Source organism: Vanacampus margaritifer, chromosome 14 (genome assembly GCF_051991255.1).
Source record: "Vanacampus margaritifer isolate UIUO_Vmar chromosome 14, RoL_Vmar_1.0, whole genome shotgun sequence".
NCBI lineage: Eukaryota > Metazoa > Chordata > Actinopteri > Syngnathiformes > Syngnathidae > Vanacampus > Vanacampus margaritifer.
The window spans coordinates 1,807,486-1,822,848 of record NC_135445.1 but is presented as its reverse complement, the minus strand read 5'-3'; the positions used below and the strand labels follow the sequence as shown (position 1 = coordinate 1,822,848).

At 42.6% G+C, this 15,363-nt stretch overlaps 2 protein-coding genes across 3 annotated transcripts; one reads left to right on the top strand and one right to left on the bottom strand.

Moving 5' to 3' along the window:
- Positions 1 to 1,226: 1,226 nt before the first annotated feature.
- Positions 1,227 to 2,916, bottom strand: pnx (posterior neuron-specific homeobox). The gene is made up of 2 exons (XM_077585672.1): positions 2,660 to 2,916; positions 1,227 to 2,033 (listed from the first exon to the last, which is right to left on the bottom strand). Exons 1-2 carry the CDS (start codon positions 2,811 to 2,813, stop codon positions 1,549 to 1,551), a joined length of 639 nt encoding a protein of 212 aa, XP_077441798.1. The 5' UTR covers positions 2,814 to 2,916; the 3' UTR covers positions 1,227 to 1,548.
- Positions 2,695 to 15,093, top strand: ash2l (ash2 like, histone lysine methyltransferase complex subunit). Of its 2 annotated transcripts, XM_077585667.1 has the most exons (17): positions 2,695 to 4,977; positions 5,561 to 5,627; positions 5,712 to 5,857; positions 5,939 to 6,027; positions 6,100 to 6,194; positions 6,804 to 6,899; positions 6,974 to 7,069; positions 7,547 to 7,622; positions 7,725 to 7,742; positions 10,739 to 10,844; positions 11,528 to 11,745; positions 11,834 to 12,001; positions 13,273 to 13,466; positions 13,539 to 13,631; positions 13,990 to 14,088; positions 14,718 to 14,777; positions 14,857 to 15,093. In XM_077585667.1, the coding sequence occupies exons 1-17, from the start codon at positions 4,919 to 4,921 to the stop codon at positions 14,962 to 14,964; spliced, it is 1,788 nt and encodes a 595-aa protein (XP_077441793.1). In that variant the 5' UTR covers positions 2,695 to 4,918; the 3' UTR covers positions 14,965 to 15,093. The 2 variants fall into 2 exon arrangements, with proteins under 2 accessions (XP_077441793.1, XP_077441794.1); XM_077585668.1 differs by lacking the exon at positions 7,725 to 7,742.
- Positions 15,094 to 15,363: the final 270 nt, after the last annotated feature.

Sequence of the window (15,363 nt, the reverse complement as noted above, 5' to 3'; positions counted from 1 at the left end):
CGACCGAGGCCTTTCGTCTTGAGTTATGCGATGAGCAGCTTTTCTCGTAAACCGACCGCGATTTTGGAATTTTCCTGTTTTCGTTGCTGATCAGCGGACAATAAAACAAACGCAGACAGAAAAGGAAGTCACTCATTCAAATCAGCTTTCCAACTCTCAGTTAGGGCTTCAAATTCTGGGTTCAAGACAAGATTAGGGTTTTAAGCAAGGGGTTGGCTTTGGAATGATGATCCCGAGATGGTCTCAATAAATGGCCTCAATTTTGAAATGGGATCGTGGGTTAGGGTCTGAAGACAAGATTCGGTCTTCAAACAAGGTTTAGAGCTTCAAGTTAGGGTTTGACGGCAAGGGTTCGACCTTAAATGGGTTTTGGTTTCAAATTGTTTTCAGCTTCAAATTGTCAAAACCAAGATTAGACTTTGAAACTAGGTTTAGGGCTGGTTGAAATTCGGGCGCCTCAGACAATGGATAGGGTTTCAAATTGGGGTTTCACATCTGAGTTGCGGTTTCAAGGCAAGATTAGAGTTTCAAATTAGGGGTTGGAAACTGGGATATGGTTTCAAAATAGGGATTCAGATCAGAGTGAGGGCTTCAAATGAGTTTTAAGGCAAGATTTATATTTCAAACAAGGGTTATGGTTTCAAGATGGCGACGTTTGACTAGTGCGTCCACTCGTTTTTGTCTTGTGACCATTCAGTGTCTTTGTTTACTTTGGCCTTCATCTGGTTCTCATTGCTGACTTTTTTTTTCTTATCACGCCAGAAGGGGGGAAACAAAAACCCAAAACATCTGAGCAACATGCTGGACTGCACAACACACATACAAATATTCAAAGCATTTCCCGTAACAACATTTTTTTTGTGTGTGGAAAAAACTCTCTTGAATACCTGCCTTGACTTTTGTTTTGTTTTTCAGCCTTTTTTGGGGTTTTTTGCTACAAAAAAGGATTTGTGTGAGCTTCAGGCTTTTCACCACTAGATGGCAGCAGCAAACTTCACAACAACTCAATATGCCAAAGTAAATATTGTTTAATTATTTATATTGTATCTAATTTTTATTACTGTATGTTGCCACAAATTAGCCTACAACACTGAGTGTGAAGTCCTTTAAATAAATTAAAAAGCACATACATTTTGTGGGAGACTGAAAAAGAAGAATCACAGACATTTTTCAAATGCTTGCAATGTAGTTAAATTGACTTAATGACTTTTAACTATGGCTTGACCAATATTGGATTTTTTTTTTAACATTCCAAATAACCAATTCATTTTAGAAATATGAATGGCTTATTTTTGTTTACATTATAGGTATATTTAATATGAACATATATTTACCGTCTACAGCTCTTTCTCACGATTCCCCCTCACGAGGCCAAACAAGCAATAGCTCAAAATATATTTGAAAAAAATAATAATTTATTTCACATCACTACAGTTATAAAATATTTATAGTATGTCAGTGTTCACATTCTAGTCTCCACTTGTCACGTGATCATCTTTTCAATCATGTTCATGTGATCACATCCATGCTGATGTCGAGTTTGTCATTTCATTCGTCGATTACTGATCTCGATCTCAGCTGTAAAAAAAAGAGTGGGCGTGTCATCTGCGGTGCGAAGGGGCGGGGCTGCGCGCAGACGATCTGACGACTGAAGGCGAGCGCGGACGACGACCACCAGGTGGCGACGTCGGCTTCGCTCAAGCGGTGGACGGGGCGGGCGCGCTGGGGCTCCTCCATCCTCAGGCCCTCCTCCTTCCTCCACTTAGTGCGCCGGTTCTGGAACCAGATCTTCACCTGCGTGTGGGTCAAGCCGAGTGTGCCGGCGAGGGCGTGGCGCTCCACGAGGCTCAAGTAGTGACAGCGATGGAAGCTCAACTCCAGAAGTTGAAGCTGGTCCAGCGTGAAGGCGGTACGCACGCGGCGGCTAACGCACTTTGACCTCGCTGGCTTCTTGGCCCGCGTCGAAGGCGGCGGTCCGCGGGCGCCACCTGCTGACGGATCTTGCTTCTCTCTGGCGCCCACTCGCGCAGCAGCTGGGAAAGGAAGAGAGTTAAAACTCTGGTCGTGCCTTCAGAAGTTGACGGAGGAATGTAACTATCGAAAAGTTACACAAATACTCAATTAATCAAATGATCAGCATAAGTGATATGAAATACGGAAATGTTTGTTTGGCAAATACTCCAGTGACCTAAATACTCCTATATGTACTCAAACACCTGTTAAGTTACTCTTGAATCTACTGAAATACTCCCTTAAAGCTATCTTAATACTCTTAGATGTACTCAAATACTTTTAAATTGACTGAAACCATTTTTCAAAGGTACTTTTTGAATTTATTGAAATACTTCAAAAATCTACTAAAATGTTTTTTTCTTAAATTACCAAAATACTCTATTTGTTAAGTGACCTAAACAGAACAAAAGAAAAGTAAATATAAGTGACACTCACTTGGTTGGGTATAACCTCGTGAGAGCCAATTGAGCCCTTGGGGGTGAAATGACGTAATAAAATGTACTAAGTCAAAATGCATGTTAATAATAAAATAATCCCGACGTGTATTACAGTGATGCACAAAAGTATTTTTTGTACAAGACCTCGAAATGTCTATCAGCGCAGTGTCACCGACAAGTGAGCGTGATGACGTCATCGCAAGGCGTACCTAATGAAGTGAGCGCGCATGGGCGACCCGTGTCAGGCTGCGCGGTGGCCCCGGTGAACTTCCGCGGGTCCAAGATGTCCTCCACGGAGAAGGCGGTGTTCTTCTTTCTGTTTTTGCGGCTGCCGAGCGTCACTTTGCCGGCGAGAGGCTCCATGACATGCGGGGGGTTCTGAAGTGAGGAGGCTCGCGTCCCCCTGCGCGGCTTAAATGGGCCCCGCTGCACGTTTTGCGCGTGACGTCAGTGACGCCGTCCCCCGCCGCCCTTTCCTCCCCTCCGTTAGGGGGGCGCTGCGCCCAGTTATTTATTGACGGACATCTGCTTGAAATGTTGGCTTTTCTTGAACTGCGTGTCGCGTTTTGTGCTCCAGCTTGTCACGACTGACGTGCGACGCTTCTTATGCTAATCGTTTAGCTTGTAATGCTAATTGATGGACTCCTCAAAGGGAAAGTGCTTCCCCTTTTGTCTCTTTGCAAATGGCGACATTTGTCCTTTTCAGCCACAAAACATGTTTATGACTCTGCAAGCATCTGATGGACACAAGTCGAAGGGAGCAGCCTGCAACAATAGTCAGCAGTATTGTCTGGAACAAAAAGTGAAATTACTTTTCTCAATCGAACTATAGCGAAAACGTCCTTTGTTTTCATCTTCTTTTTTCTTTTTAACAAACTCTACATGAACTTTTGGAATTCATTTAAAATATAGCTATTTATTTTTGCTGTTGCTCTCTACATCTGTAAAGAGGAAGGAAGGTCAAACAGTTGTTTGACTATTTTAGTTGACGTTATTATTTAGCGACCTTTTTTTAACCTTTGACCTTTAAAAACTAAAACGAATACCATAAATAATAATAATTAAGAACTCAAATTAGGGACGGCTCCAGGAATTTTTTTCTCTGGGTAAGTCGTGACTCCTAAGGGGGAGCTAAAAAAAAAATAATCTAAATAATTTTGGAATATCAACAAAAATCCTTGACTTCCTTTACTGGCACGCTTTTCTAGCCAAACATCCTGAGGGGTAGACAGCGGCTCAGTCGCAACGTGAATGCGCCTAAAATAATTTGGGTGGATTGGAAAGTTTTTTGTTTGAGCATCACAGATGTGCGCCCATTCAGAGACAAAGGGGAGGTGAACCTGCTGCCGTTACACAGCTAAACAATAGCCCTGAGGCTTTTATGGTGTCCCCCAGGGCTCTTGTTCATTGCTCTGCTCCTTTGTGCAGCCCTTTAAGACCCTTGAAATGCGTAAAACTCCGGTGGTCTCGCACGGGCATGTGTCGTGTATGTCAACAACTGAAAGCTTCCTTTGGAATTCCCTAGTTGTTAACACCGCTACAAACATGACGCCATGACACTGCTCCAGGTACGGGGTGTCCTTTATTGAAAATCAATCAAGTGCAGTGTTCTTGAACAAAGGTTTGTAAAGTGTTTTTAAAAGCACAAAAGAGGGAGGAAAAGGAGTACGTTTTAAGTTCTGCTAGCGATTGATACCCAGTCAGCAGAAAATGGCAAAGAAGACAGGTCAAAGAAAGTACAGGTGAAGCTACTGGAGTGATGCAATTATTAGCAGTTTGTAAATAAATAGAAAGCAGTGAATTTGAGAGAATGCAGCGAGGCCAGTTTGTTTAGCAGAAAGAACAGATGCTAGGGTGGTGTGAACGTCTTTTGCACCTCCCTGTCACCACCATCAAAAATTGGGATCGTTCACTAAAATGTGTTTTGCAGAATGAGTTAAAGATAATTTGTTACGGTAAATCAAATCAATTCCAGATTTGACCTTTGTGAGCAAAGTGTTTAACTTGTAGCAGGTCAAATCTGTCAATGTCATCTAAAGAGAAACGCTGTTCATATTGGAGCTTTTCATTAAAAACAAGACATTTTGTTTTCTTTGTATTTAAAAGCAGAGTCGGAAAAACAGCGAAAGCATTCTAGTTAGTCACTGTGCTAAAACGAAAACTAGCCTGCAATGAGGGCAATGCAATCCCGAAGGAGGAGCTGGATGTTTTGATGTGGATGTGTATATTGTCTATGCATGTGCAATTTTACAGACAACCGGGTTGGATAAACAACGATGATGATGATGTCATTCAAGAGGTCACGAAAATCGAAAGCGTCAAATGTACTTAAAAAAAAAAAGAAAAGAAAGAAAGAAAAAAAAGCGTCAAATGTCCTCCGTGCCTGCGGTGTCGCTGTGGAGCCGAGCAGGTCTCGCTTGACGACCCATTGCCACTCTCGCGATATTTTCTCTTGAACAAATTCAAACATGGCGTCAGAAGAGGAGGCGGGCAGCACAGTTGTGACTGAAACAGTCGCAGCCAGAAGGTATGTTCGCTTCTTTTACACATTGAAATGCTTTTAATGGCGAGAACATATCACATTTTAAACGGCGCACTTATGAAGCACGTCTAGACGCCGTTTGGCTTCTAAAGCGGTCCGCAAACTTGCTAGTTGTCGTCGTAGTAGTGCAGAATGAGCCGGCGAAAAAGCGGCGAGCTTTGTTTTGGGGAAACAAAAAATATGTTCATATTTCCTAGCGATTCATCTTATGATGCCAAACATATTTCACGCAACCTTGCAGGCCTGTGATCAAGTTGACGCTAGTTTTAACGAAATTCTGCATGTAAATGATATTATGGCGTAATATAACGTGGGACAAAACACAAAAAGACCACAAGTTAAACTTTAGTCGTTTCCATGGTGTGTTTGGCATTATTTGTTTATAATTGTTTTATTTAAATATTTAGTTGTTTTTGCTCATCTGCAATTACATTATTTTCTCATATTCTTAGGTCCTATATTGTACACAAGTTTATCAATCAAATTTTGTTTAATTAATGCGCATGGACCCAACTTATATGTTGTCCTTAACTGTTGAACTTCTCATGGAAAATATGTAACTCCGTAGCGAGGCGGCGTTCAGTGAACTTCCTGTCAGCATGGACACGGAGTCTTCCGGTGGCAAGGAGGGCCTGGCAAGTATCTGATGATGACGACGACTATGATGATGATGTCGTTGTTGCGATGATGTCACGTGACGAGTGGCCGTGTGGGCTCAGGAGGCGGCGGGCGACACGTCGGAGGCCGCCGACATGCTGACCGGCTCCGGGGACGAGGACAGCGGACGGCAACTGGGCGAGGTGGAGCTGCAGTGCGCCTTGTGCACCAAGTGGTTCACCGCCGACACCTTCGCCATCAACACCGCGTATGTTAAAAACACAGAAATCCAAATCTTAGGAACGGGATTTCGAGGCCGTTGTGTTGCCATGCGCCGTCTTCCCTGCAGGACTTGCCTGCCCTTCATGACCAACTACGTGTTCCACTGCAACGTCTGCCACCACAGCGGCAACACTTACTTCCTCAGGAAACAAGCCAGTACGTCTCCTCGCGCCGGTCCCGTTTGGTCCCGGCTCGGTCCTCAGACGCTGTTTGGTTTTGTGCTTGCAGACCTGAAGGAGATGTGTCTGACGGCGCTGGCCAACCTGACATGGAGGTCCCGCAGCCAAGACGAGCATCCCAAGACCATGTTCTCCAAAGACAAGGTGGGCGACGCTCATTTGGAGTCGTACAATTCATATTCATTTCAAAAATAAAGAATTACTTTTTTTTTTTTTCCACTTTAAAATGAACTCTGTTTCATACCCCCAAATTTTGGGAGGAGTGACTCATTGACTTGACTTTGCTTTTTTTTGGGGGGGGGGGGTGAATATCGTTATCGAGATTTTTTTTGGGGCCCATATCGCCCACCCTTATTAGCAAGTAAGTTCCTCAATATTTTACTTTGATTAACCGTATGTTGTTTTTCCGCATTGCTAATATGCACAAAAGCACTACGTTGTGCTATTTTTTTTTTGTATGAGCTCATTTATTCACAATATTGTGAGCTTTGTTTTAATGTCGCCAACCCCCCCACAATATCGTGATAATTATCGTATCTTTATATCGTGATAATATCGTAACGTGATGTTAAGATATCATTAAAACCATAGTAATTGCACAAATTATTTTTTTATTTGTTTCTATTTTTTATTTGCATTTTTTTAATTATTTTTTTTAATAGTCATGCCTTTACAGTCAATGTAATTGTTTTGCTGGCACTGGCAAAAAACTATTTCTATTTCCAATGTTGACGTCTTCCTCCCCGGGCGCAGGACATCATTCCCTTCATCGACAAGTACTGGGAGTGCATGACGACCCGCCAGAGACCCGGCAAGCTGACGTGGCCCAACAACATCGTGAAGACCATGGTAGCGTGTCGCTATCCGGATGCGGTTCACGTTGGCGGCGCTGCGTCCTAAAAAAATATTTGTTTAAATTCCAGAGCAAAGAGCGAGATGTTTTCCTGGTTAAGGAACACCCGGACCCCGGCAGCAAAGACTCCGAGGAGGACTACCCCAAGTTTGGCCTCCTGGACCAGGTATTAACGCTGGCCTGGTTGCCACGTTTGATTTTTTTTAAAACAGATTGTTTGTACTGTAGAAAAACATTGGATTACTAGTGCGTGTTATTGACAGGATTTTACGTTAATTACATTTAGTCCAGAGGGATTTCCTGTAATATAAATAAATAAATAAATACATGAGTAAAATAATATTTAAAAATTCCCAATCATTTGGATATGGCGGAGCGGTTTTCTGAAAAACATCAAATTGTCTCTAACCCCAAAATTTTGAACGGCAGTGAAATTAATAGCTAAGATTTGTATGTAAAGTTTATTCTATTGAGTTTATTGTCGTAGTAAAATAAGATTCCGTTTCGGGCTGAACGATTATGAAAAATAATCGAATCTGACTGATTTCTGGAAGTGTCGGGTTCGAACATCGTTTTGTCCATGTGAGCAATAATCAGAGCCGATTTTCCCGTTTAATTTGTTTGTGTGGGTGACGCCGTGCAGGACCTGGGGACCATCGGCCCCTCGTACGACTCCCAGAAGCAGACGGCCGTCACGCCCACCGCCGGAGGCCTCAACGGTCAGTAAAAGTTTGCCGGCAAAAAAAAAACCTCCTTTCAGCTCACTTAAGGTCGGCCGCGAGAAGACGCACTTGACCGTGATTGACGTTGTGTCTTCCCAGGTGGATCTTCTTACTCAGGTGAACGCTCGCTTTTGCGGCGGCAGACGGGTGCGCCGTCGCCGTCGTCGTCGTCGTTGTCGTTGTTGTTGTCATGTGACCCACTGGATGCAAGTTAACTGTTTGTCGTTAGCTTCAGTTTGGTTTCAAGCCAAATGGGGATGGGCATGACAAAGACACAATTATGTTCAAAAAAACAAAAACGGATCGCACGACTTCGTACGGTCGTCCCTCGCCCGTTTCACTTTACAAAGTTTGACATTTTTTGCGGATTTTTAAGTCGTACTTTATGAATATTATGTCACACATTTTTTCGCTGTAGTGTAAGAGAATTATGCTGTTATTATGCTACATGCAGCGTTAACACGATGACTACTTGCAAATGTGCAGTTTTGGTTTTGCCGACCTTTTTTACTTTGTTTACTTTTTAGCAACGATTTTTAGTTTTAGTCTAGTCCTTATGTCAAGCTGTTATTTTAGTTTTTATCAGCTTTCGTCATGTTCATGCTCTTTTTAGTCGAGTCAAGTCCTAGCCGACTAAAAGTCTGAGCTTTTTAGCCTTTTTTTTTTAAGTCAGCTTTTAGTTAAGGCTAAAAAATGAAATATTTTTTTCCCGTTCATTCTGGGTGATAATGATTTTAATTTTATTAATAAACCCAACAAACATTTAACGTTTAAAGCTTTTATTTATTCAAAAATAAACCCGGCGCAAAAATGTTCACGCAACGATAATGTATACCGATTCTAAATCAGTTTAAACTGGAGCTGTCAAACGATCACATTTTGAATCAGATTAATCACATCTTAAAATTTGGATTATTCACTTAATCAAAAAGGCATTTTTTGCCTGACAAATTTGAAGAGTGCGTTATGTTAATTCTTTCGGCATTTAATCTTATGTGGATGTCTTCCACGTTTTTTTTTGTTCCACTGCGCACACTCATTCTCCTCTTTTTCTAATCACTTAATTACTTGCGTTATTTAAAATGAAAAAAAAAAAAAAAGACCCGATAGTTAGACATGAACAAATATTCAGAATGTCACACTGTCATGCTTTCCGCATCATCGCTCAGGTGGTCGTAATTCTTGAAAAGCTTCAGCTGGTTTGTTGTAGCCCGTTTTTGAGGTCGGTGTCATTCACGCCATGTTGCTTAGGAGATACCAACCATCACACGAGCGGATGGTTACGCGCCTTTCTTGTCCAAATAGCGTCTTTTGCGGAGGATGCCGCCATTAATTATATGATTAAAATAGTCCATGTTAATTTAGCGGGGAAAAGTTGTGCCTGCGTCGTCCAATGCCCATCCTTAGTGCAAACAAAATGGCCGCTGCCTTATCGTGCTCAATGTAGTCTGTGTCCAGCTTTTGCACGGGCAGCTTCCTGTTTGGTGGCGAGCTGTTGCTTATGGCGCCCCGACACCCTCCCCCCTTTTCCCTTTCAAGGTCGCTGTCGAGGGCCACGTTGTCCCCGCACGCGCCACTTCCTGTTTGCCGCCATCCAAAGCTACCAGCCTTTTTGCGTACCTCGCTGTCACAGTTGCATTCCCAATGTAGAAATAATGCGATATTCAAATGAATGAGCTGGAAAGACTTGTAGCGTTTGGAAGATGCCTCGCTGACTAATTCCTCCCCGCTGCCTCGTCCCCGTTCACACGGTTCCCGATGCCCTGCTGCTGTGCCACGTGTGTGTGTGTGTGTGTGTGCGTTGGGGCTGGGTGATATGGCCTTAAAAAAAAAAAATTCCCCCACCTAGCTCTGTTTAACAACAAAAAATTCTCCCCTTTGCTAATAATCAAGAAACCAAATGACATTATTAGAGGTGCAACAATTTATCAAATTAATTGACAACTACTTTGATAACTGATTTAACTTTTTTTTCTTTTTACTTAAAATTGTCCACATCCTGAGAAAAGAGCATCTATCCTCAGATTTCTGTACTCAAGCAGGAAAGCAGACTGCAAATGTCACATTTTGATTAATAAACACAAAGATAATCGAACCACTGCTTTTATTTTGAAAATGTTTTCTGACATGTTACACACCAAACTCGTAACTTAATCGTAATCAATTTGGTTGTGTGTTTCCCGCAATTTGGAATAATATCCTGTATTTCCATAAAGCAGGGATGTGATTTTTCCACTAATTCGCGGAATTCCGCTTTTTTTTTATCTACCCCCCAAAAAAAAAAATCAGATTTTTTTTTTTTTTTTTTAGTAGTTCATTGTGTATGCACATGACTCCGACAGATAACATCTTCTGCTATAAAAAAAGACATTTGTGGTATGCTCTAATATGAGTTACTTTTCATTTGGTCATGATACAATTATTTGTTCATGAAATTTGAACTCTTCAACATTATTTATGTGTTAACTTAGTAATCACATGAGTTAGATATGATGATATTCTCAGTGATAGTTTTTAAAAGCAAAGGCAGTCCAATGTTTTTGAATGTGACTGATTTTGAGTTGACTAAAACTGCCATTTTATATGGGATAGTTCAATATACATTGAAAATTTATGCTGTTGTTTTGTCTATTTCTTTGTCATGTGAGTGCATTGAAAGTACTTAAAAACACGGAAAACCCATGAGCTCCTTGTCCCCCCCACCAGGGCACTGCCCTGGACCTAGCTGGGTTCCAGCGGCCCCCACACCCCCGGCTAAATTTTCAGATAATTTCACTTTGGTCAAATCACATCCCTGATGAAGAAATAGAACTTAAACATTTTTTGTTTTTCATCCGATTGTTTCATTGAAAAATAAATTGATAGATTAATTGATTGATCGAATAATTGTTAGTTGCAGCCCTAGACATTATTCTAAACAAGGTTAGCCCCCCCCCCCCCCCAAAGTCAAAATGTACTTCATGTAAAGTCAATGAAAAGTTAAATCATCCTGACAAATAAAGTCAAATGAATTGCTGAATCAGCCAGCCCGACTTGATTTTGAATTTAAGACCAAATCTGGAAATGGGTCTTTTTGCGGATGCAAGATGTTCTGACTGCTCGTGTTCTCCAAGGTGCTCTGGCTCCGGTGGCGGGCAAAGGAAGAGGAGCCAAGCGTAAGCAGCAGCAGCAGCAACAGCAAGAGGGCGCCACCGCCAGCGCTACCAAGAGGACACGCAGGTACCGCGGGAGTTTCATGTCATGGTTAGCAAGATATTGCTGCAAGACTGTCATACGGAAAAATTTCAACCCTGGTAAAGATCCACGTTCGTCCCCACGACCGTCCGTATAAGGATGAATGAAAATTCAGATTTTTTTTCTCCACAAATTCAAATTTTATATATGTTCAGTTTTGTTCATCACAAAGTACATGTCCTGTTTGCGTCAGTTAGCCACATTAGCCCGTTAGCTTTGGCCACAGGCTGTTCGCGGCAACTATTTGTACAGTAAGGGCATGTCGTGGACTATTTGCAAACTAGATTCATCCACGCCTTGTTGCTTCTTGCAAAGGGGGTGTGGAAATATGAGAAAAGATATATTGTATGTGGCCATTCAAAATGTCACTAAGTGTAGGTATTTTTTACGGCCACTAGAGGGAGACATCTCTTATATTTGAGTGCTTCAACTGAGATACCTCAGGCACGGCAGTGCACAGTGCTCCAAACAAACTTTTTTATTAGGAAACATGTAGAAGATTTACGAGCACACACTGATATTCATAATTTTTTGCAAATATTTCTTACATATTTTTCCCCCTAAAAAATAAGAACAAATACTGGGGGGGGGGGGGGATCCGCAAGTATGCGGGGGGTTGACTGTACTGCTTTGAAGGTGACGTGCCGTTCCTGTGCCTTCCCCTGCAGCGACCCGCTGTTCTCGGCCCAGCGCCTGCCCCCCCACGGCTACCCACTGGAGCACCCCTTCAACAAAGACGGCTATCGCTACATCCTGGCCGAGCCGGACCCGCACGCCCCTGACCCGGAGAAGCTGGAGTTGGACTGCTGGGCCGGCAAGCCCATCCCGGGCGACCTGTACCGGGCCTGTCTGTACGAGCGGGTTCTGCTGGCTCTGCACGACCGAGGTCAGCTCGCAAACGTCAACATACCAAAGAAAGAGAAAAAAAAAGCGCAACATTTTATTTACAATTTTTGCTTTCCTTTCCCACATAGCGCCCCAGCTGAAGATCTCCGACGACCGTCTGACGGTGACGGGTGAGAAGGGCTACTCCATGGTCCGCGCCTCCCATGGCGTGCGCAAGGGGTCCTGGTACTTCGAGGTATCCGTGGAAGACATGCCGCCAGACACGGCCGCCCGGCTCGGCTGGTCGCAGCCTCTCGGTGAGTTAGTGTCTTAACTTTTTTAGCATGAGCACCACACGGAGGTCTACTTGGTGTCCAGTAGCGCATTTATCAGCATCTCACATGTTTAAGTACAGTACAGAATGGCAATTTCAGATCCGCTAATCAGCTCTTAGGAATTACACATAAGAGCTTTTTTTACCTTAAAATACTAACTTTACTGAATAGTTTTATCCAATAAGGCCACCATACTTGTTTTGTGTGCACCAATGCCGAACGACGCCAAACGAGGCCTAGCGTTAGAAATCATCTGCCTTCAGTGAGCTCAGTTTTACAGACATAAAATGTAGCACTCACTAACCTAGCACCGAAATTAATATAGCATGCTAACTTAGTAATTTAGCATAAAAAAATCCGCTAGTTATCCTGAACAGGCAACCAAAATAAATATAGCATGCTAACTTAGCGTAGCATTTTTTTCCACTAGATACCCTGAAAAGGCAGATATAGCATGCTAACTTAGCATTGCATTTTTTTTTCACTAGTTACCCTGATAAGGCAGCTGAAATGAGTATAGTGTGTTAACCTAGCATAACATTTTTTCTCCGCTAGTTACCCAGAAAAGGCAGCCGAAATAAATATAGCATGCTAACTTAGCATAGCATTTTTTCCATTAGTTACCCTGAAAAGGCAGGTATAGCATGCTAACTTAGCATTGCATTTTTTTCCCACTAGTTACCCTGATAAGGCAGCTGAAATGAGTATAGTGTGTTAACCTAGCATAAAAAATTTTCTCCGCTAGTTACCCAGATAAGGCAGCCGAAATAAATATAGCATGCTAACTTAGCATAGCATTTTTTTCCATTAGTTACCCTGAAAAGGCAGGTATAGCATGCTAACTTAGCATAGCATTTTTTTCCACTAGTTACCCTGAAAAGGCAGATATAGCATGCTAACTTAGCATAGCATTTTTTTCCACTAGTTACCCTGAAAAGGCAGCCGGAATCGATATAACATGCTATTTTAGCATAGCATTTTTTCCATTACTTACCTTGAAAAAGTAGATATCGCATGCTAACTTAGCATAGCATTTTTTTTTACACTAATTACCTTGTTAAGGTAGCCGAAATATAGTGTGTTAACTTAGTATCACATTTTTTCCCCCACCAGTTACCCTGAAAACTCAGCTGATATTAATATGGCTTGATAACTTCCGTTACGTACCACGCAAAAGCGTTATTTAGGGATTACAATAAGATGTGTTATTTATTTATTTGTGAGCAATAGGCCTTGCGCGCGTGATCTTCCAGGTAACCTGCAGGCGCCGCTGGGCTACGACAAGTTCAGCTACTCGTGGCGCAGCAAGAAGGGCACACGCTTTCACCAGTCCATGGGCAAGCACTACTCCACGGGCTACGGCCAAGGAGACACTCTGGGCTTCCTCATCGAGCTTCCCGACGGCACCGAGACGGCTCGAGCGCTGCCCGACACCTACAAGGACAAGGTGACGCACCCGGAACCCCCCGCCCCCAGCCGCCTCGCCCGCACTCTGACAGCTTGCGCTTGTTCTTTGCAGGCACTCATCAAGTTCAAGAGCTACTTGTACTTTGAGGAGAAAGATTACGTGGACAAAGCTGAGAAGAGCCTGAAGACGATGAGCCCCAGCAGGGTGAGAGCAAATCGAAAAGAAGAATCGTGCAGATGGCGGTTGGGTGTTATCGTCGATAAACACACTTGGAGTAGATGAGAGGAGGCTAAAAATGTTGTCAATGTGACAGCCTTGTTAGGGGTTTGAATATTTTTGATTGAAACTTTATTTATTTATTTCCATTAATTTGAAGTAACTGTCCTGGTCATTTTTAGGCTACAAAAAGGTGCATTACTATTGAGCATTTTTAGGCCCCGGGAAAAAAAAAAAAGAGCCAAAAATGGAGGCGTGGCATCCATTGTTAGCCAGCCGGCCTCTGTTTGAGAGAGTGCACGTGGAGGCCAAGTGGCGCTGAGGCTTGTGATGTGCCCGCTGGCAGATGGTGTTCTACAAGAACGGCGCGAGCCAAGGCGTGGCCTACGAGAACCTGTTTGAAGGAATCTACTTCCCGGCCATCTCCCTCTACAAGAGCTGCACGGTGGGTCCCGCCTCGTTTAACTCTTCAGCTGGCACCGCACCTCACGTGTAGAAATATTTTCTTTAACAAAAAAAAAAACTATGGAGAAAAATTGGAGGCCGATAACCGATATTTCAACCTGATATTCATTTGCAGTAAAAGAGAAAATATTACCGTTAAAAAAACAAAATTTAAAAAAATTCACTGTATGCGAAGATCTTTTGAAACTTTTACAAACCTTGACGACAAAAAAAACAAATTGCAATTTTGCATGCATTTGTCGCGCAGTCAGATACATGGAACTTTTCATTTGTGGATTTATTTAAATTTCCTCACTTAATAAAAGATGATGCTGGCACTGGGAACTCCCTACGCTTTTTATATAAAAAAAAAAATGTAATCAAGAAATTATGTTGAATTTTGGAAAACTTTATTTCCAGTCCAAAAATTTTCGGAACTATCATTTGCTTAGTTTTTAATTTAGCTTAACACATGCTGATTATCCAGGAAAAGAAAAATAACAATTTTGACGCTAATATTTTCCCTTTTACTGCAAGTGAATATTGGCTTGAAACATCAGTTATCAGTTACCCTGAAAAAAAAAACCCATATTGGTCTCTCACGAGTCGTGGCCCTTGCCATCCCTTCAGGTGTCCGTCAACTTCGGGCCGCACTTCAAACACGCCCCCAAGGACGTCACCTTCCAACCCGTAAGCGCCCCGCAGCCTCACCAAAGCCGCCGCCGCCGCCGCCGCCGCCCGCTTTCGACACTTGTTGTTTGGTCCGCAGATGAGCGACATGGGATGGGGCGCCGTCATCGAGCACACGCTGGCCGACGCCTTGTACCACGTGGAGACGGAGGTGGACGGACGGCGCAGCCCGCCCTGGGAGGGATGAGCCGCCCGCACGCACGCACGCGTCCGTGGAAACAGGCAGCTTCTTTTCATTATTTTCTTTTTTCTTTTTTTATACACTTGCTTAGCAACCTTCACAGAAATGTCCAATAAAAGTTCATAAGCGGGTCAAGTATGTACCTTCTGACAGGTAGTGCACTCAAAAAAAAAAAGGAAAAAAAAATTGTTGAACCAATTTAAGATTACAAATCGAATTGTTGATCAACTTTAAAAAATTGGTAACACACGATTGAATGAAATTAGTCTAATTAAGTTTAATTAGTTATGAGTTCATCAAGATTAATATATTCACCTGAATTAAGTTTAATGAACTCATAATTAATTAATTTAATTTAATATACAGTATTCACTTTGGACTAACTTAATTCAATTGCTTGTTACC